The sequence below is a fragment of the Bufo bufo genome, chromosome 4 (assembly GCF_905171765.1).
Source record: "Bufo bufo chromosome 4, aBufBuf1.1, whole genome shotgun sequence".
Taxonomy (NCBI): domain Eukaryota; kingdom Metazoa; phylum Chordata; class Amphibia; order Anura; family Bufonidae; genus Bufo; species Bufo bufo.
The window spans coordinates 448,109,162-448,132,134 of NC_053392.1; the positions used below are offsets into that span (position 1 = coordinate 448,109,162).

General features: G+C 42.6%; 1 protein-coding gene across 1 annotated transcript in view; it reads right to left on the reverse strand.

Annotated features, from left to right (window-relative positions):
* Window positions 1–265: 265 nt before the first annotated feature.
* Window positions 266–22,973, reverse strand: part of SMOC2 (SPARC related modular calcium binding 2) — a 500,318-nt gene continuing 477,610 nt past the window's right edge. The window contains exon 13 of the mRNA XM_040429405.1: window positions 266–3,120. Within this exon, the coding sequence (XP_040285339.1) occupies window positions 3,100–3,120 (21 nt within the window). The 3' untranslated portion in view covers window positions 266–3,099. The remainder of the gene's footprint in view (window positions 3,121–22,973) is intronic.

Consider the following 22,973-nt stretch of genomic DNA (forward strand, 5'->3'; position numbering starts at 1 on the left):
CTTGCTCTATCATTTTGCAGAACGGACGTATCGCGGACCCCATTCAAGTGAAAGGGGTCACGATCTGCATGCGGCAGCCCCACGGCCGGTGCCTGTGTATTGCGGACCGCAATTTGCAGTCCACAGCACGGGCACGGAGGGGCAACGGTCATGTGAACAAGCCCTTACTGGAAAGAACTGACCAAATAACTGATGTGTGAACTCGCCTTAGGCTACATGCACCGCGCAGTGTTTTGCAATCCGCAAAATACAGATGCCGGCTGTGTGCATTCTGTAATTTACAGAAATATATATTCTTGTTTGCAAAATGGACAAAAATGTTCTATTTTTTTTTTTTTTGCTGGGCAACAGAAAGGAGTGATGGATGCAGACAGCACAAGGAGTGCTGTCCCCATGTATTGTGGCCCCGTTGAAGTGAACCCAAAAATTGGTCGTGTGAATGAACAGCATGCACAGCAAAATTGACCGATGGTGCAAATTTGAAATGGATCATGCATAAAATAAAGAAAGAGTGGAGCACCTCTTGTGCAAGAATGTAATAAGGTATACGGAAAGTAAGGCATACGTGAGTGCATTAATTTACTTTGTTGTACAGATATGCACAACAGTTTATTAAGTATATAGGTGGTCATTTTTCATTTAAGGTTGTTTTTGTGTCAGTTTTATGTCTGGCTTTGCTAGGGTGCCTGCACCAAATTTATTAAGTGGTGCACCTTAAAGGGGTTTTCCAGGATTTTAATATTGATGACCTATCCTTAGGACAGGTCATCAATATCAGAACGGCAGGGATCCAACACCCCCGCTGATCAGCTGGTTAAGGAGAATGGGAAGGCTTGTAGTTACACCTGCTTACCACTGTGATGTCAACGGTGAGCAGATAAACAAAGAAGGGAAGGCTGCGCTTGCACGTAGTATGGCCTTCTCTTCAACCAGCTGATAGGCGGGGGTGCCGATCTGATACTGATGATCTATCCTGAAAATAGGTCATCAATATTAAAATTCCAGAAAATCCCTTTAATATTACATGTGATGTGAGTGTAATTCGGTTTACACACACAAATGTAAGGGCTCTGTATCTTGCGGATCACTGACCCATTCAATTCAAAGGGTCCGCATCCACAGCACAGAGTGCACACAGCTGGTGCCCGCGCATTGCCGACCTCTATTTGCGGTCTGCAGCACGGGCACCAGCTGTGTGCACTCCGTGCTGTGGATGCGGACCCTTTAACCTGAATGGGTCTGTGATCCGCAAGATACAGCAAAAGATGAGACCATGTCTGATGCGGAGGCACAGATCTGAAAGCCCATGGGAGCACTTCAGAGTGTCAAGTACTCATGTCCTCTGTCCTTTCATATATGTATATATATATATATATATATATATATATATATATATAAAAGGAAGCACTTCATTAACAATATGATAATACTGGATTTGTAAATGCATTTAAATGGGTTCTGTATGTTCTTGTCTATCTGTGATCTAACCATGCTTCAATGCAGCCATATAGTATTCATACTACATGAGTCTGGGTAATCATAGATATATCTAGAGCAAACCATAATAGCACATATCTTCATAACATTCACTGTGCCGTGCCTATATAAAGTATAGCATTTGTAATCTGCTACTAAGTTGCATAGTTATAAAGCTAAAAACACTGTAAAAAACAAGACTGTGTCTAGAGTGTGTGTAATGAAAATATGAAAAAAGCCTGCCCTGCTATTTATTGGCTGTTGAAAACCATATGTGAGTCAGTTTCTGCGTTTTTGCCATAGTAAAATGAAATCTAAAAAATGTTGCAGTTTTTCAGTGTCTATGAACTGTGTGCTCTGAGGTGGAGGTTGCAACAGATGAATATAATTTATTAAAGTCCAAATTCTTGAAAAGTGTTTTATGCACTGGGGCTATAAAGTTCACATCTGCAAATAATTTGTTCCTTAAGGCACCTCAAAGAGAATTAAGGGGAATGCATTAATGCCTGTTCAAACATCTCCCAGATGGTAAGGAGAATGCTCAAGGCAATACTTACACACTTTGCTCCTCCTGAAGGCAAATGTTTATAATTTGTTCAGGTGATAGCATTTGCTATATGCTGACCCCCAGGCACTGGGAGGAGGAGGAATGAATGGGTACATGAAATCTGAGCCAGGTGTAATGAAAAGATTTTGTTTTGACAGTCTTCTTTTAGGCTTATTAGTCTCACAACACAAAACAAATCTTTAATGATTGTATGACAAAGACTGTGTGCCTAGAGGCGTGGATGAATTAGTCAATTATTGGAAAGCTTCTCTTTGTGTTACTATTTCTATAAACACATCAGGTAATGCACGAAATGTAAAAAGAATAAAGGCCTGTTCACATTTCAGATTGTGACACTGGCAAAATCTGCCACATATACAGTGGCAAAAAACGGTGTAAGCGCACTTTGGAAGTTGCAGGCTTGCTTGTGGCTTAGCGCCATTGAATGGAGCTAATAAGTAAGTGGACACCCAATTGGAGGCAGAAACCACACGACCACCGCCGGAATGTTGGCGTGGTGTCCATGCCAAAAATTCTGACAGATAATTCCACCATGTAAACGGGCCCTAAGAGTCCTAAGCTCATTAACTTTGTGGTTGAAAACTGTCAAATCATCAACAGAAAAACAAATACATTGTTTTGATCAGCACAATTAAAAAATATGCAAAATAAAAACATATTTAAAAGACAACTATTAAAAACATCATTCAAGGATAGTGAACACAGCACATAACAAAAAACAGCTAAAGGATATAATGTGCTAAAAAAAATGAGTCATGATACATGAACATTCACCTACAAAGCATCTACCTACATTCAAAAAGAGGAAAAGAATAAAGAGAAAATGCCAACCGTTTACATCTATTATAGCTAGAGTGCCAGGCACATACATTGTATGTGTAAATTTCCACAAGTTCATTATGTTTCACAGATTCAAAAGTCTGCTTAAATATCACAATTCTACAAAGTGATTTTACATTTAAAGTACAAAGTGCAAATACTATTTCTGTATCACTGCCTACATGGCATTGAGCATCAGCTTCTCAAATAAGATTGTTGACGGTCTTAAAGCTTATTCATCCTTGTTTTCTGGAGATCTGTAGGAAACAAGCAGAAGAGCCATTTATTTAACACTGATGAAAAAACACATGTCAGTTATATACTGGAAATCTAGGTTAGCAATATTCACACGTTTTACAGCCAGTTTGCCTCCACTTTTTAATCAATTATTTAGTTCCTCTTGCTTGCGTAGATTTAAGCCATTTTCCAAGGAAAAAACTATGTGGAAAATAATAAATAAGCCAGGTTTGTCGGCCCACCTGCTTCCTCGCACACGCCATGCTCCCTTTTTGAAAAAGTGGCATGAGCGGGGAAAAGCCACATATTTTACCGCACATCACACCGGACGTCAAAGTTTGCAACCCATTTACGCCTCAAAAAGATTATAAATAGATTAGTAAATGTACCCCATAATTTAAATTAAAACCACACTTTCAACAGACAGTTTATATGCTGGGCAAATCTCACAATGTGCCTACAGAAATAGTAACATTTGACAGACTTCAACATGCAATCACAATTGTGTCAAAGGGGGTGGGTTTTTGGAGTTTTGAGCAGAGACAGAGGGACTACTGACTATGGCATATGAGGAGTTAAATAGCTGGTATTGGAGTTATCTATAATCATAACTAGAGATGAGCGAATTTTTCAAAAATTTTATTTGCAGGTTTGCTGAATTTTTTTCGAAACATTTGGTTCGATTCGAATATATTTGCCGTAAATTTTGTAAAAAAAAACGGCTATTTCCTGGCTGCAGAGAGACTTTATAGGGGTGTAGAACACTGTGCTTTGCAGTAAAATGCATAGGGAGTCTGCTTTGGTAATGAAATAATACTGTGTGTCCGTATGACATGCACATGAAAGGCGTCACTCTTAGAATCACTGCACAATTCACTTATTAGGGCAGTCACCGGGCCAAAACTGACCAAATAACTCAAGTATGAACTCAGCCTTACAGGTCAATGTTAGCGCCAAGAAGAAGCGCACTCCTTTTACACCGTCGTCAGCCGATTCCACATAGATGTCTGCAGAACCTGTTCTATTAAACGCTTATACAAGTAGAGTCCCCAAAAGAGTGGAGAGGGTGTCAGCAGTAAGTTTGTGTTGACGTCACTGATTATTTTGCCCTTCCTCTGATCGGTCAGAAACATAACCCCCCAAAAAACAGATCCTGTCTGTTGAGCATCCTCCTTCACTTGGTCAGCATTTGGTCAGCAATCCATCTGTATTGCTAATGCCAAAAAAACAGGAGTGGATCCAAAACAGAGATGAAACGTGAACTGAATATTTGCATGTCTTCTGTGTTTTGTACCCACTCCTGCTTTTGGCTACCAAATCATAAGCAAATTTGATGGAACCATACAGGCCTTACAGCTACTACACAGAGAGGATCTGTTGTGTGTCTCATTTTTCCTTCCTTCTGACAAATCAGAAGGAGGGTCAAATAAATGATGATGTCAGCCAAGCCAAAAAGGCTAAATAGTGGCCCAGTCATGAAGTGGGGAGGGTGGGAACAGCATGAGAAGTCCACAGAGTGGCCCTATAACATAGTGGTGAGTTGGAAGCAGCATGAGGAAGACACAGAGTGTCCCCATGACAGAGTCTGGAGGTGGCGGCAGCATCAGGATGCCACAGAGTAGCACAATGATAGATTGTGGAGGTGGCGGCAGCATGAGGAGGCCACAGAGTGGCAAGGTGACGTAGTGTGGAGGTGGCGGCAGCATCAGGAGGCCACAGAATGGCAAGGTGACATATTGTGTAGGTAGTAGCATCATCAGGAGACCACAGAGTGGCAAGGTGATATAGTGTGGAGGTGGCAACAGCATGAGGAGACCACAGAATGGAAAGGTGACATAGTGTGGAGGTGGCAGCAGCATCAGGAGGCTACAGAGTCGCAAGGTGACATAGTGTGTAGGTGGCAGCAGCATCAGGAGGCTTCAGAGTGGCAAGGTGATATAGTGTGGAGGTGGGTGGCAATACGAGTACCAGCTGAAGATGGTGGGTGAAAGAAGGAGCACTTGGCATCAGATGTGTTGCATCAGGCGGGTGGCAGCATCAGAATAGTAGCTGAGGCAGGTAGCCAGAAGAAGCTGGTCTCTTTTGTCAAAGTGTTGGTGTGGCACCATGGATGATCTAGTCTGATGCATTAGGCATTGGTCGGTGGAAATACTGGCTGATCCACGCCTGAATCATCTTGACAAAGGTCAGTCTCTCCACATTTAGGGTGGACAGACAAGTTCTCCTTGAGGTAACTATGGCCCCTGCCGCACTAAACACCCGCACTGATGCCACACTACTGGCTGGGCAGGACAGCTTTTCCAGGGCAAACTCGGCCAGTTGCGGCCACAAATCCAGTTTGTCTGTCCAGTAGTCTAGCGGATCTTCAATGACAGCTGGCAGGGTGCACTCCAAGTTTGCCACCACCTGCCGCTTCAAGTTCTGCTCTATGTCTAGCTGCTGGTGAGTAGTTTCTTCACTAGGCGGGTGAAGAAAGCTGCTCATCAGCGACTCTAGCCTCAGGCTGCTGCTGATGGAGCTGGTACTGCTCCTGTCACCCCACCCCTCCCCTCCCCAGCAGCCATGGCAGTGGAATGTGAGTTCAGAGGGCCCCACCGGTCAGACCTGCAAGAAGATGGGCGATGGCGCAGATAGGAGGCGGCCAACTGACTACATAGGATGTCTCAATAGTAGTTTAGTTTGTCCTCCCTCTCAGCGGGTGTAAAAAAGGCCCCCATTTTGGACGGGTAGCGAGGGTCCAACAAGGTGGAGAGCCGGAAGTCATCCTTCTGCCGAATTGTGACAATTCGGCTGTCACTACGCAAGCAAGTGAGCATGCAGCGGGCCATTTGTGCAAGTGACTTGGAGGGACTCCCTGCCTCCATCTCCACTGCATACTGCCACGGTGTGTCCTTTGCCTCGTCTTCCCCATCGCCCTGTAGCTCCTTCGGCTGCTCCTTCTCTCCTGTCACCTTTGTAGAAAAACCACCCATTTCACTACACATTACTTGTGCTCCAATGTCCTCCTCCAATTCAGCCCCCACAGGGCTCATGTGGCCGTGAGATGTAGGCGCCATGTCTCCAGTCCCCTGACCATCCATATTTGAAAGCATCTGTTCCAGGACATGAAGCAGTGGAATGACATTGTTTATCCCGTAGTCCTGGCAACTGACAAATAACATGGCCTCCTCAAAGGGCTTGAGCAAACGGCAGGTGTCACGCATGAGCTGGCACAGGCTGACATCGAAGTTACACAGGTGACTACTCCTGTCTACTTGGATCATCAAGAAATCGTTGATGGCCTTTCTCTGTTCGTATAGTCAGTCCAACATATGGAGGGTGGAATTCGAACTGGTGGAAACATCGCATATCAGCATATGTTGGGGGATGCCGTTCTGCCGCTGAAGCTCAAGGACAGTGTGTTTTGCAGTGTACGAATGGCTGAAGTGTATGCAAAGTTTCCTGGCCATTTTTAGGATGTATTGCAGATGGATGGAAGACTTCAGGAACCGCTTGACAACCAGATTGAACACGTGTGCCATGCAGGGCGCATGACTCGGCCCTTCTTGACGCAGTGCCGACACCATGTTCTTCCCGATATTGGTCACCATGGTTGCGATTTTGAGTTCTTGCGGAGAAAGCCAGGATTCAATTTCTAGCTGAAGGACACGGAGCAGTTCCTCCCCTGTGTGACTCCGTTCGCCCGGGCAAACCAGGTGCAGAACAGCGTGAGAGTGATGAGAGGGGTCGCACATGGCTTGCATACACTACATGCCTCCAACACAATTATTGGATCTCTACATGAAAATAATGTATTTGCTGTAAATCTCGAGAGGTACATAGTTGGAGACATTGAGTTTGCTTTGAAATTAAAAATTTCACCACTGCGTAATTCGGCCCATACAGCAAAAGGAGGTGTACAGTCACTCATCAATCTTCCAGAAAAAAATAATTTCACCGCTACGTAATTCGGCCCATACCGCAAAAAGGGCTTTACCACATATAATTGCACCTCTGAACAGCAAATAGGCCCTTATTTTTTTCTACTTTTACACTACACAAGGCTTTTCAAAATATAAGTGTAACGCTGAACGGCGAATGTTTTTTTCTTTTGCCTATGGAGTCCTTTTGTTATGGCTTTGCACAGGAAGCCAGAATGTTACACAAAATTCTGATGGTACTCCTTATCTTAAGAAACAGGACTTGGACTCCAAAGCAGAGGCTCTCCTGTCTTGTGTGCTGTGGAGGTCGAATACAGACAGAGCAGATAAAAACACATGAATATTTTCAACTTACTGAAGCTGCTTGATTTAATTGTGAATAGATGGTAAAGGCAAAGTCTGCTGGTGTGTTGTCATCAGCATCTTCATTATGTTTACTGCAGGACCCACGACGACGTATTTCGGCCCATACATCAAAAGGAGGTCTACAATCACCCATCAATGTTCCTGAAAAAAGTCTGTTTCACATAAAAAATTTCACCACTACGGAATTCGGTCCATACCGCAAAAAGGGCTTTACCACATAACTGCACCGCTGAACGGCAAATAGGCCCTTATTTTTTTTCTACTTTTACACTACACAAGGTTTTTCAAAATATAAGTGCAACTTTGAACGGCGAATATTTTTTTCTTTTGCCACTAATACAGGGCAAAAAGGGCTTTAGAATATATAACTGCGCTGCTGAGCTGCAAATATTTTTTTTCTTTTTCCACTAATGCACTTCACAAAAGGCTTTACAACAAATAACTGCACCATTGAGCAGCAAATATATTTTTTCTTTTTCCGCTAATACACGTCACAAAGGGCTTTTTAAACTGCACCGCTGAGCCCAAATTTTTTTTTCTTTTTCCGCTAATACATTTCACAAAAGGCTTTATAGCAGATAAATGCACCGCTGAGCGGCAAATATATTTTACTTTTGACACTAATACATGACAAAAAGGGATGTAATTTTCACACTTCACGCAACGGCTAATAAGCCATTTTTTCCCACTAATACAAGCCAAAAAATGCTTTAGAACATATAACTGCACGGCACAAGGGCATATAAGTCATATAAATATTTCCTTGTAATAAACCCTGTTAATGCCTGTATCAAACAGCACTTGCACCCCAATAAGAATAGTATGCTGGAATTACAGAGCTGTATAATGGCAATTAGAATCCCCAGTCAGTGCTGTAAGGTGTAATAGGAATTATCCAGGCTGCATCCTTCCCTACTGAACCCTTTTCAACATAAAAGCTGTGGAATGATTCCTCCCTATCCTTTCCCTTGAATAATCTTTCCCTGCACTTGTAAATCGTTTTTTTTAGCACAATGAAATTTTTTCTAACACTGTCCCTAGCGCCTGCAGACGTCTCTCCCTGCACTAAGTACACTGGTAAACAACAGAATCTAAGATGGCTGCCGCTATTTATAGGGCTGTGACATCACAGGTCTTGTTGGCTGCATGCATGGAATTATGAGTGATCCCGCCTTCCCAGAGTTCCTATCTCCATGTCCTCACACGTGCAACAGCCATTTTAGGAAAAAATGTGATTCGTTACCACGAAGCACGAGGAAATTCGGCTTCGGTGCGAATCAAATTTTTCCTGAAATTCGGATCAAATTCCACTTCGTCAGCTTCAATTTGCTCATCTCTAATCCTGACTGTTGCATAAGGGTGTTACATTTATAACACAGCTGACATTCGCTGAGTATTGAGTGTAAGGAGAAATTAAGAAAATAAACAACAGGAAATCTTCCTGTCACGGCCATGGCTATGACCGTGACTCCTCAACCGCATGCGGTTGTCAGCGGTTTAGTTTGATTGTCAATCACAGGTGAGGGCTGTGGTATTTGCCTCACCTGTGGTTGCCGCTGGCAACGGTATGTTGTGGCAGCATAGCACTCTGAGCTGTATTGTGGCAGCTTGCTATGTTGTGCATGCGGTTGCACCTAGCAATCTTTCTGTTAGATGTGTGTGTATGTATGTCTGTGTACACTCTGTGTTATGTGTGGTGTGCATTTTCATCTTCCCCTCACTGTGGTTGCCCGTGGCAACGTTTGGTCGTTGTGTGTACATGTGGTGGCAGTGTCCCGGCCTTCGGGCTGACTCCCCAGACATGAGTGCCACCCATGTCGTTGCCTGCGGCAACAGCCACAGTGTGTGTGTTGTTTGGACACTTCTCCTTTTAAGTGTGTGTTTCCCTTCTTTGGTGCTGGAAGGGTTAACTCCCTTCCCAGTGTGTTTGTGTTTCACTGGGTGTGTCCGATTGTGGGGTGTGGCTTCTTGGCCTATATAGCCTCACTGTTTTCCCAGGGCTGCAGGTTGCTTCAGCCATGCTTAGCTGTAGCAGCCTCCTGTGTTTTATACCTGCCAGTGAGAGCCACCCCTGTGGTCATAACCATATGTCAAAACCATAATGTCACATTTAAGTTTGTCTAGTTATGTGTGATGTCTATTTGATGTTTTCTTGTGATTTTGTGCAGCTATGGATCTGGGTCCCTGTGTGGGGATGCGTTGTGATCTGCACCCTGCCAGCACAGGGATCCAGTCAGCAAGGCTGTGGCAGGTAGGTGGAACTCCTTGTTCACCTGCCATATCCATAGAGCTGTTTATGTTCCCCCTTTTCCAGCAGCTGGGCCATTGAGACTCCTGCTCCTCCGTGCCTAGGAGGAGTGGGTTGTCTTACCCTGCTCCTTAGCCCAGGGACCGGACGGAGGGTAAGTCAGGGCTCCTAGGTTCCTGCGCATGGGTCCTCCTACCTTTAAGGTCGGCCCATGCAGATAGGAGTTAGGGTCAGGTTAGGGACGCTGTAGGAGGTGACCTGCTCCCTTATCCTGTCTTCCTGGCCGAGCAGCCTAACATCAACTGGCACCGCACGGCTGAGGATTTCCCCCATCCTCAGCCGTGATACTTCCCCTCTAGGCAGTGGCAGTCTTTACCAGCATGCAAACCACACAATTGTGTGGGGACCCCCGTCTCTTATCTGTGGTGCTACATAGGACTCCAGGAATCATCTACTACATTATCTGTACTCAGAAAGAAATCATTGTGATATCTGTGGTGTTACATAGGACTGCAGGTGACATCTACTACTTTATCTGTACGCAGAGAGTTACCACTGTGTTATCTGTGGTGTTACATAGGACTGTAGGCCACATCTACCACACTATTTGCCCCGATGCCGCAGATGATTGTTGGAAGGGAAGCGTTCCCTCCTAGTAATCGTCAGATAGCTAGTGGAGGATACCGCTGCTGTTAAATGCAGTGATGGCCTCCATGGCATGGGGAGGAGCGATCCCTATGCCATTGCTCTTCCCCATGCAGGGCAGCGGTGCATTATGTCAGTGTATGTAACTAACCAAATAACTGAAGTATGAACCATAGCTGATCAGGGGGAAGGTCTGGGTGTCAAAACCCCTAGATGTGATCTTTAAGATAGGCCCTTAATATGAAAGTCCCAGAAAAACCCTCAAACTCTCACATTACTTTTCTTGCAATGCTTCAGGCATTTAGCTAAACTATGTAGGATATGTCTGACAACATGGTTAATGACTCTAGTGAGAGCAGAATTGTTAATTTGGATTCTGTGTGTGTGTTTGTGTGTATGTGTGTGTATTTGTGTGTGCGCGAATAGATTTTAAATGAACCAGATTCATTCTGAATTTCACCCAAAAAAATCACCAAATGAATCAAAAGTTTTGTTGATTCATTTTAATCATATCAGACAGACAGGTGGCAATTAGAGATGAGCGAATTGAATCAGCCGAAGTGGAATTCGATCCGAATTTCAGGAAAAATTTGATTTGCAACTAATGCAAATTTCCTCGTGCTTTGTGGTAACGAATCTCAATTTTTCCTAAAATGGCAGCTACAATGGTGGCTACATGTGTGAGGACATGGAGCAAGGAACTCTTGGAAGGCGGGCTGACCCATAATGCCATACATGCAGCCAACCAGCAGTCAGCCAGCCCTGTAATGTCACAGCCCTATAAATACGACGGCCATCTTAGAGTCAGACATTTTCCAGTGTTCTGACTGCAGGGACAGACATGAGACGGTGCTAGGGACAGCAAAAGGAAAAACCTCATTGTGAAAAAAAAATATATAAAAAAAACGATTTAGAAGTGTAGGGAAAGGATAAGGAGGAATCATTTCACAGCATCTTCGTGCAGGGAGAGACGTCAGAAGGCACTAGGGACAGTGCCAGAAAAGCGATTTACAAGTGCAGGGAAAGGATAGGGAGGAATCATTTCACAGCGTCTCAGTGCAGGGAGAGATGTCTGAAGTCGCTAGGGACAGTGCTTGAAAAACCTCATTGTGAAAACAAAATAGCGATTTACAGGTGCAGGGAAACATTATTTGGGGATCCAAATAGCCATTCTACAGCTCTGGCATTCCAGCAATTTGTTCTTGTTATTGGGGTGCAAGTGATATGTTGAAAAGCCTTTAGTGGCCTATTTCAGTACAAAAAGGAAAAATATATACGCAATTCACTTCTGCAGTTAAATGTGGTGAAAGCGTTCAGTGTCCTATTTCAGTACAAAAAGGAAAAAAATATATGCACTTCACTGTTGCATTTATTTGTGGCGAAGGAGTTTAGTGGCCTATTTCAGTACAAAAAGGAAAAATATATACCCATTTCACTTCTGCAGCTATACTGTATGTGGTGAAAGCGTTCAGTGTCCTATTTCAGTACAAAAAGAAAAAAAATACTTACTTCACTGGTGCATTTATTTCAGCTAAAAGAGTTTAGTGGCCTATTTCAGTACAAAAGGAAAAAAATATATACGCACTTCGCTAATGCATTTATTTCTGCTAAAAGCATTTAGTGGCTATTTCATTACAAAAAGAAAAATATATTCTCAGTTCACTTCTGCAGTTATTTGTGGCAAAAGCGTTTAGTTGCCTATTTCAGTACAGAAAGAAAAATATATACGCACTTCACTGGTGCATTTATTCATGCTAAAAGAGTTTACTGGCCTATTTCAGTACAAAAAGAAAAATATATTCTCAGTTCACTTTTGCAGTTATATGTGTTGAAAGCATTTAGTGGCCTATTTCAGTACAGAAAGAAAAAAATATACGCACTTCACTGGTGCACTGATTTGTGGCAAAAGCGTTTAGTGGCCTATTTCAGTACAGAAAGAAAAATATACTGTATTTTTCGCCCTATAAGATGCACTCCCCCCCCCCCCCATTTTTACTCTGCTAACACTGATACATCGCCGGCCGCGATGCTGCACAGCGGGGAGGGAGGAGGGGCTGGAGGCCGGCAACTGGTGTTGAAATCGCGGCGGGGCCCGATGCAGTCACTGTACTCTATTACACCGGGCCCCGCTCATAGCAGTATTCATATGTAAGGTTAAGTCATGGGTTAAGCTTTGTTAAGGTATTGCAATCCTCTACAGCAGTAGCGCAATCCACGTAGTACTCACTATGAAACTCCCGTAGCAGGCAGGCTGGCCGGTCACTCATTTCGTCACGCGTCTGTCACTCCCACTTTATTCATGAAGCAGGCGGAGCAGGCATGTGATGAAGTGAGTGACGTTATGCTGCCGGCCAGCCTGCTTGCTACGGGAGTTTCATAGTGAGTACTACGTGGATTGCACTACTGCTGCAGAGGATTGTTATACCTTAACAAAGCTTTACCCATGACTTCACTTTACATATGAATACTGCTTTGAGCAGTTGCCGGCCTTCACCCCCTGTATTGGGGGTCACTATTTACACAGGGACACTGTTATGGGGGGGATCTGTGGATGACACATATATAGCATAAGATGCTACATATGTGTCATCCACAGATCCCCCCCAATAGCAGTGTCATCCACAGATCCCACCTATAGCAGTGTCATCCACAGATCCCCCCATAACAGTTTCATCCACAGATCTCCCCCATAACAGTGTCATGGAAAGATCCCCCCATAACAGTGCCATCCACAGATCCCCTCATAGCAGTGTCATCCACAGATCCCCCCATAACAGTTTCATCCACAGATCTCCCCCATAACAGTGTCATGGAAAGATCCCCCCATAACAGTGCCATCCACAGATCTGCCATAACAGTGCCATCCACAGATCTCCCATAACAGTGCCATCCACAGATCTCCCATAACAGTGCCATCCACAGATCCCCTCATAACAGTGTCATCCACAGATAACCCATAACAGTGCATCATCCACAGATACACCATAACAGTGTCATCCACAGATCCCCCATAATAGTGTCATCCATAGACCACCATTAGTTCAAAACCCACCAAAAGCACACCTTTTCCAAATATTTTTTTTCTTATTTTCCTCCTCAAAAACCTAAGTGCATCTTATAGGCATACAGTATACGCATTTCACTGCTGCATTTATTTCTGGAAAAAGAGTTTAGTGGCCTATTTCAGTACAAAAAGAAATAAATATATATACGCATTTCACTTCTGCAGTTACAGTGCCTTGCAAAAGTATTCACCCCTTGACTTTTTTCATATTTTGGTACCTCACAACCTCGAATTAACATGGATTATTTGAGGATTTGCATCATTTAATTTACAGAACATGCCCACAACTTTGAAGATGTTTTTTTTTTTTTTATTGTGAAGCAAACAACAAATAGGTCAAAATAACAGGTGCATAACTATTCACCCCCCTAAAGTCAATACATTGTAGAGCCACCTTTTGCGGCAATCACAGCTCCAAGTCGCTTTGGATAAGTCTCTATGAGCTTGCCACATCTTACCACTGGGATTTTTGCCCATTCCTCCTTGCAAAACTGTTCCAGCTCCTTCAAGTTGGATGGTTTGCGCTTGTGAACAGCAATCTTTAAGTCTGACCACAGATTTTCTATTGGATTGAGATCTGGGCTTTGACTAGGTCATTCCAACACATTTACATGTTTACCCTTAAACAACTCAAGTGTTTCTTTAGCAGTGTGTTTGGGGTCATTGTCCTGCTGAAAGGTGAACCTCCGTCCTAGCCTCAAATCACGCACAGAGTGGTACAGGTTTTGCTCAAGAATATCCCTGTATTTAGCAACATCCATCTTTCCCTCAACTGTGACCAGTTTCCCAGTCCCGACTGCCGAAAAACATCCCCACAGCATGATGCTGCCACCACCATGTTTAACTGTGGGAATGGTGTTCTTTGTGTGATGTGATGTGTTGGGTTTGCGCCAGACATAGTTCTTTCTTTGATGGCCGAAAAGTTCAATTTTACTCTCATCAGACCAGAGCACCTTCCTCCATACATTTTGGGAGTCTCCCACATGCCTTTTCGCAAACTCACAATGTGCCTTTTAGTTTTTAGCTGAAAGTAATGGCTTTATTCTGGCCACTCTACCATAAAGCCCATCTCTATTGAGTATACGGCTTATTGTTGTCCTATGTACAGATACTCCAGGCTCTGCTGTGGAACTCTGCAGCTCCTCCAGGGTTACCTTAGGTCTCTGTGCTGCCTCTCGGATTAATGCCCTCCTTGTCCGATCTGTGAGTTTTGGTGGGCTGCCGTCTCTTGGCAGGTCTGCTGTTGTGCCATGTTCTTTCTATTTGGTTATGATAGATTTGATGGGGCTCCTGGGGATCATCAAAGATTTGGATATTTTTTATAACCTAACCCTGACTTGTACTTCTCAACAACATTGTCATGGCAGTGTTTGGTTAGTGATGCCTCTTGTTTAGGTGTTGCAGCCTTTGGGGCCTTTCAAAAAAAGGTGTGTATATGTAATGACAGATCATGTGACACTTAGATTGCACACAGGTTGACATCATTTCACTAATTATGTGACTTCTGAAGGAAATTGGTTGCACCAGAGATTTTTATGGGCTTCCTAACAAAGGGGGTGAATACATACGCACATGCCAATTTTCTGTTTTCTACTTCTAAACAATAGTTTTATTTATATATTTTTCTCATTTCACTTTACCAATTTAAACTATTGTGTTTTGATCCATTACATAAAATTCAGATTAACAAAACATTGAACTTAAGGCTGTAATGTAGCCAAATACAGAAAAAGTCAAGGGGGTGAATACTTTTGAAAGGTACTGTATATGTGGTGAAAGCGTTCAGTGTCCTATTTCAGTACAAAAAGTAAAAAATATATACGCACTTCACTATTGCATTTATTTGTGGTGAAAGAGTTTAGTGGCCTATTTCAGTACAAAACGAAAAATGGTCTTACCCAACTCGGATGAATAAGCTGTGTAGTATGTCTGTGCCGGATGCTGTCCTTTGACTTGATTAAATCATCATCCGGCAGAAGATATGACTGGGACAAAAAAATCCTACAGCCTGGAGCCAGATGGATTTTTTATTTGAAAACAACATACCCTAATGGCCTTAATGAGCAACAATTGCTGTTTCATTTAATAGATAAATTGCCGGTATTTATCCCCATATTCTGCATGTCAAGGAGTGTGATCAATAAAATAGCCATTAAATATTGCATATGTTAATGTTGTAGAACTATTTGTACTGCATTGTGGCCGGCAAAATGCATAATACCAATACCTTCAATGGCATATGCAATAATTCTTTATTATCATTTTCATTATTTGCATAATTCCCTTTGCTTCAATTTCTAACATTCGCTAATTGATCAGATTACTTTCCCTTTTTATCCTGCCTAAATCTTAAATCAAATGGCTATTTAGCCTTTTTTCTACTTGCGCTACTATTTATCGGTAGCCAGTAGGAGCAGGCCGGGGTGTCCTTAGTTGCCACTCGACGCCTGGCTTCCACTCTTCCTGGGCGTCCTTGGTCGTCACGAGACGCCTGGCTTCCTCTCTTCGCCGTATGCACCAGCCCCCATTGCCCATGTGTCTCCTCCTTTCTTCCCCTCGGTGGAGCGCGCGCTCTCTGATGTGCGCTCCATGAGTGTTCCACGAATAAGCTGGGGGAGGCGGGGTTTAGTACAGGGCGCGTACAGGCGGTGTTTTAAAATGGAGTATGGAGCTTATGATTGCACTCCCCTCCCCATACTTACCAGCGGTGAGACTGTGGTCTAGTAAGGATACATCCTCCACCTTTCCACATTATATTAGGACCACTGTCTGTGGTCTATATTAGGACCCTGACTGTGGACTACTGTCCTTTTTTCTGGTGCTCGACTGGCAAACTAACTTGCATGTGTCTGGTCTTGGTGCTATTGCTTTACACACCTTAGCAGGCACTGTTTCTATTTATATTTTCTTTTTGCTTGTTTTCTTTTGTCCTTGTTGAGAATATAGTGTTCACTTTCACTGCCCCTGAAGAGTCCCCTTGTGGGACTAAACATGGCATGTCGGGATATTAGTGAGGGACAGATTGAATTTTAGGCCCCATTCAGGGACAGGTTCCTGACGGGGTCACCCCTATCGGGGCGGGTGCTCTGTATGTTGGCAGGCAGGGACCACTAGCCCCCCTTCCCTTTCATTAGGCAGGGACTTCAATTAGAGCTATTTAGGACTTGCCTCAATTCAAATTATCCTACCTTTGAACCTGCCTGCATCCAAGCAATTTTGAAAAGAGCACTTGACTACCTCTGCTAACAAAGGACAGCCTAGCACAGACATACTAGAAAGCTTATTCATCCGGGTTTGGTAAGACCGTTCCATTTAGTACCTTCCTGGAGCTATATGTCTGAAGGTGTATTCATTATTGGGGTATATGCTATTTTGTCTGTGAAGGTTCTCATTTATCCGGGTCATGGTATATCTTGTAAAGAATAAATCAAGGCAACTGGACTTACTGTAGATTTCTTGGAAACGTTTCACTCGTTCTTCCAACGAGCTTTCTCAATTCTGAGTGACTGTACAAGAATTCTCTGGGAATAAATATGTAACTGAATCAACATCTGGTAATTATACCCAGCATGGGGTCAGAGGTCATTATACCCAGCATGGGGTCAAAGGTGTTGATCCCATTATCCTAATTGGAGTCAGTAGGTGATAATGACCACCCAGAAAAAGGTGTCAAGATAGCATTGTATGTGGCAGACAATAGATGTCTAACCCCCACGCCTCGTTTGTACCAATCGGCCTCCTTATCCAAAACACATACTTGACTGTCTTCAAAGGTGTGACCTGTTTCTTTTAGATGTAAGTACACGGCTGAATCTTGACCAGAGGTTTTGAAGTGGTGTGAAGGAGGCCATCTACGTATAAATGGAGACGCCAAGCTTGAATAGAGGCGGGGGGGTTAGACATCTATTGTCTGCCACATACAATGCTGTCTTGACACCTTTTTCTGGGAGGTCATTATCACCTACTGACTCCAATTAGGATAATGGATTCAACACCTTTGACTCCATGCTGGGTATTATGAGCTCTGACCCCATGCTGGGTATAATTACCAGATGTTGATTCAGTTACATATTTATTCCCAGAGAATTCTTGTACAGTCACTCAGAATTGAGAAAGCTCATTGGAAGAACGAGTGAAACGTTTTCAAGAAATCTACAGTAAGTCTAGTTGCCTTGATTTATTCTTTACAAGATATATGCTATTTTGGTATTTTCACCGCGTCTTTATGTTTGAATTATGTGCACATGCATTTTAACCGAATTTAGTAAAAGTTATGCTTTAAAAATATAGCCCAGGTCTTTTTGTGGAGCATTGCATAAAATTGTAGAAAGACCATCTCCCCTTATAGTGCATCCTTAAATTGGGGTTTTCAGTGGTTGTTGACAAAACAAAAAATATATACGCATTTAACTTCTGCAGTTATTATTATTTCAGTACAAAAACAAAATATATTCAGCGTTCATTGTTGCAGTTATATTTGCCAAAACCTCTAGTGATGTATTTTGGTTGAAAAACAAAATATATTCAGCATTCAGCGTTGCAGTAATATTTGTGGTAAAATCTTTAGTGACGTATTTCGGTAGAAAACTATACATTTATTCTGCAGTCAGCGCCGCAATTATACATGGTAAAGCCTTTAGTTGCGTATTTCAGTAGAAAACAAAAAATGTATTGTTATAAAAATTTATCCTTATTAAGGAGGGGTCCAAGGTTTCCCAGAAAGCAGCGGTGGTAGCAGTCAGTCAGTGCGTAGTGTTGTCGGTAAAACCACCTACTCTGCTGTGTTTTTTGTACAGCCTCCAGAGGAGGTGAACATGGCCATATGTAGAATCTGTGTGCAGAAGGTGAAACATGGCCAGTGTGCCAATGTTGGCACCACGGCCCTGCGTTACCATATGCAGTGTCACCATAAAGTGGCCTGGGAGAACTGTGGCTCTGATGTGGTGGTCCAGCCTGCTGCAGCAACCGCTACATCACCCAGTGGCACGCCACACCCGATTTCAGGCAGTCAAAGCTCCACACCTCAGGCGAAGGGAGCTGGCTGTCATTCCCATCGTCTTCTGGTCCTTATGGTCCTGCTCCTCATATACATAGTTAATACGGTTGAAAAAAGACATACGTCCATCAAGTTCAACCTGGTCAATCATTTCATCAGCAATCGTTTACCGAAGCGATTGCCAAGAGACAACAGTATGCGTGCACTCATCCAACGGTGCAGAAGCTGAACGTGCTGCTGTCCAAGTTGCTGGTGCTGCAGTCCCTCCGTTTTCAAGTGGTGGACTCTGCACCTTTTAGAGAACTGATGTCTTGTGGCGAGCCAAGGTGGAGAGTCCCAAGCCTTTAGTGACGTATTTCGGTAAAAAAACGAATTTTATTCAGCGTTCAGAGCTGCAGTTACATGTGGTAAAATCTTTTGTGATGTATTTTGGTCAAAAAACAAAATTTATTCAGCGGTCAGCGATGCAGTTATATGCGGTAAAATCTTTATTGAAGTATTTTGGTAGAAAAACAAAATGTATTCAGTGGTCAGCACTGCGGTTATATGCGGTAAAATCTTTATTGAAGTATTTTGGTCGAAAAACTAAATTTATTCAGCGGTCAGCGCTGCGGTTATATGCAGTAAAATCATTAGTGACATATCTTGATGAACTTTGCGACTCTTCTAGGCTCAAAGCTATCTTGATCCTTTGTTTTCTCATTGTTCATGCCAGGCAAGTTCCCCCAGAAGTATCTGAATCGATGAGCAGCTGATACTGCACTTGCATCAATCTTGACAGGATTCATCTCCAGGTGGAGAGAAATTGTTTTTTGGAATGATTTCTCCATCGTAAGTAACCACATCGTTGAATAAACTGAAGACTGGCGGATTATTTTCTGTCTTAGGCAATACTTAATTTTTTATTATGGACCGCATGGTGGCTCAGTGGTTAGCACTGGTGCCTTGCAGCGCTGGGGTCCTAGGTTTGAATCCGACCAAGGACAACATCTGCATGGAGTTTGTATGTTCTCCCTGTGTTTGTGTGGGTTTCCTCCGGGTACTCCAGTTTCCTACAACACTCCAAAAAAAGACTGAAATGGAACTTAGATTGTGCGCACCATTGGGGAAATGTCTGTAAAGTGCTGTGGAATATAGTAGCGCTATATAAGTGCATAAAATAAATAAATAATTAAATATTGAATATTAACCCATTCCCGACCTATGACGTACTACTAAGTCATGGAAACCACTGCGTTCCCGCAATTTGACATAATAGTACGTCATAGTCATCACATGGGCACCGCAGCGGTGCTTGCACGATCACTGCAGGGGCCCGGCAGTCCGTGGTAGCCGGGCCCCTGCTGTATCCGCTGGCATCGCTGTAAAAGCCGATGCCGGCGGATTAGCCCCTTCTATGCCGCGATCCGCGCTGACCACGACTTAGAAGGGGTTTGTGTCGGATGAGTGTCATACACTAACAGGCAATGCATTACAATACAGATGTATTGTAATGCATTGCAGAGGGGATCAGACCCCCAAAAGTGAATGTCATAAATAAAGTAAAAAAAAGTGTTTTTAATAAAATTAATAAAGTAATAAAATTAATAACGTAAAAAAGAAAAATAACGCCCCTTTCCCCTTATTTTATAAGAAAAAACAAACAAAACCTACACATATTAGGTATCGCCGCATCTGTAATAACCGGCTCTATAAATATATCACATGATCCACTCTGTCCGATAAACACCTTAAAAAAAAAAAGGTGTAAAAAAAAAAGCAATTTTTGTCACCTTACATCACAAAAAGTGCAACACCAAGCGATCAAAAAGGCGTATGACCCACAAAATGGTATCAATAAAACAGTCACCTCATCCCGCAAAAAATGAGACCCTACCTAAGACAATCGCCCAAAAAATCAAAAAAACTATAGCTCTCAGAACATGGAGACACTAAAACATAATTTTTTTTGTTTTAAAACTGTTGTGCTAAAGTGAATACATAAAAAAATATATACATATTAGGTATTTCCACGTCCGTAACAACTTTAAAATAAAATGGTGTAAAAAAAAAAGCAATTTTTGTCACATTACATCACAAAAATTGCAACAGCAAGTGATCAAAAAGGCGTATGCCCCCCAAAATAGTACCAATCAGACCGTAACCTCATCCCGCAAAAAATGAGACCATACCTAAGAGAATCAGTCAAAAAAAAAAAAGCTATCAGTCTGAGACAATGGAGACACTAAAATATTTTTTGCTTCAAAACTGCTATTATTGTGCTTAAGTGAAAAAAAAAAAAAAGTATACATATTAGGTATTGCCACGTCCGTAACAACCAGCTCTATAAAAATATCACATGACCTAACCACTCAGGTGAAAACTGTAAAGAAAAAAAAAAAAGTGTGTAAAAAAAAGCAATTTTTGTCACACTATATCACAAACATTGCAACAGCAAGTGATAAAAAAAAGGCATATGCCCCCCAAAATAGTACCAATCAGACCGTCACCTCATCCCGCAAAAAATGAGACCCTACCCAAGAGAATCGGTCAAAAAATAAAAAAGCTATGGAGACACTAAAATATCATTATTTCGGTTTCAAAAATGCTATTATTGTGTAAAACTTAAATAAATAAGAAAAAGTAGACATATTAGGTATTGCCACGTGCGTAACGATCTTCTCTATAAAAAAGTCACATGACCTAATCTCTCAGGTAAACGCTGTAAAAATAAAAAATAAATAACAGTGCCAAAACATCTATTTTTTGGTTACGGTACCTTGCCTCACAAAAAACGTAATATAGAGCAATTAAAAATCATATGTACCCCAAAATACTACCAATAAAACTGGCACCTTATCCCGTAGTTTCCAAAATGTGGTCACTTTTTTGAGTTTCTACTGTAGGGGTGCATCAAGGGGGCTTCAAATGGGACATGGCATCTAAAAACCAGTTCAGCTAAATTTGCCTTCCAAAAACCATATGGTGTTTCTTTCCTACTGAGCCCTGCCGTGTGTCCGTGTTATGATCACAAGTGGGGTGTTTCTGTAAACCGCAGAATCAGTGTAATAAATATTGAGTTTTATTTGGCTGTTAACCCTTGCTTTGCTACTGGAAAAAATTGATTAAAATGTAAAATCTGCCAAAAAAGTGATATTCTGAAATTTCATCTCCATTTTCTATTAATTCTTGTGGAACACCTAAAGGGTTAACAAAATTTGTAAAAATCTGTTTTGTATACCTTGAGGGGTGTAGTTTCTAAAATGGGGTCATTTTTGGGTGGTTTCGATTATGTAAGCCCCACAAAGTGACTTCAGACCTGAACTGGTCCTTAAAAAGGGGGCTTTGGAAATTTTAAAAAAATTTCAAGATTTGCTTCCAAACTTCTGAGCCTTCTAACGTCCCCAAAAAATAAAATTTTATTTTCTAAATGATCCAAATATGAAGTAGACATATGGGGAATGTAAAGTAATTACTTTTTGGAGGTATTACTATATATTATAAAAGTAGAGAAATTTAAATTTGCAAATTTTTTACATTTTTGGTAAATTATGATATTTTCTTATGAATAAAAAAGATTTTTTTTTTACTCATTTTTACCACTGTCATGAAGTACGATATGTGACGAGAAAACAATCTCAGAATGGCCTGTATAAGTAAAAGCGATTTAATGTTATCACCCCATTGTCACTACCAGAGCTTTGAGACGTTCTCACAGCTCTGTTTCTCCACCCCTGTGATGATGTCACTACTAGAGCTTGGAGGAGTTCCCTCTGCTCTGTTTCTCCGCCCCTGTGTTGAGGTCTTTACTTCCTCCCAGCTGTCCCTCCTGTGTTTGATTTCTCTGCCTTTAAATCACCCCTCCTCCTTTGTAGGGTGTGGATTATACTTTTCATTTGAGCTGTATCTCTCGCTTGAGTATCTTCACTTGTGTGTTATCTTTCTATGGACCTGAGTTCTGCTGAAGCAAGTACTTCGGATAGTGTCTGCTGACTTTGGATCTGTCTTCACTGCTGCTGCAGCTCCTTCAGTTAAGTGTGCAGACATTGTGTGTTTCTGTTTGTTTTCTGACTGGATCGAAGGCGACCCCGGTTCCGTCCATATTCTGAGCAGGGCACCGGTGGCCGTGCCCCTTCCACTATTGTAGGGGTTTCAGTGGTCATCAGCCTTAGGTACGCGGGCATGTCTCGATCCACCATTTGGATCTGGACATGTGCTTAGCAGCATAGGGAGAGCTTTTAGGGTCTGACAGGGGTCACCCTTTATCCTCCCTAGTTTGGGTCCGGTCAGTAGCTTATTCACTGTGTATGCTCTTGTTGCTCACATACAGACGTGACACTATAATCCACCATAACCGTCCTTTTTGACATGGATCCGCTTTCTAACCTGGTTGACCGTATGCAGGGTCTTTCTTTGGAGGTAGCGGATCTCCGTCAATCTATGACTCAGCTTCATGCATTGGGCTATGCTCCGGCCCATGGAGTCTGTTGCGAGCCAAAGGTCTCACTTCCGGAAACGTTCTCCGGGGGCAGTGAGAATTTGTTCGCTTCAGAGAGGCATGCAAACTCCATTTTTGCTTGTGTCCCCATTCCTCTGGTAATGAGGAGCAGAGGGTGAGGATTGTCATCTCCCTGCTCAGGGGTAATGCTCAGACT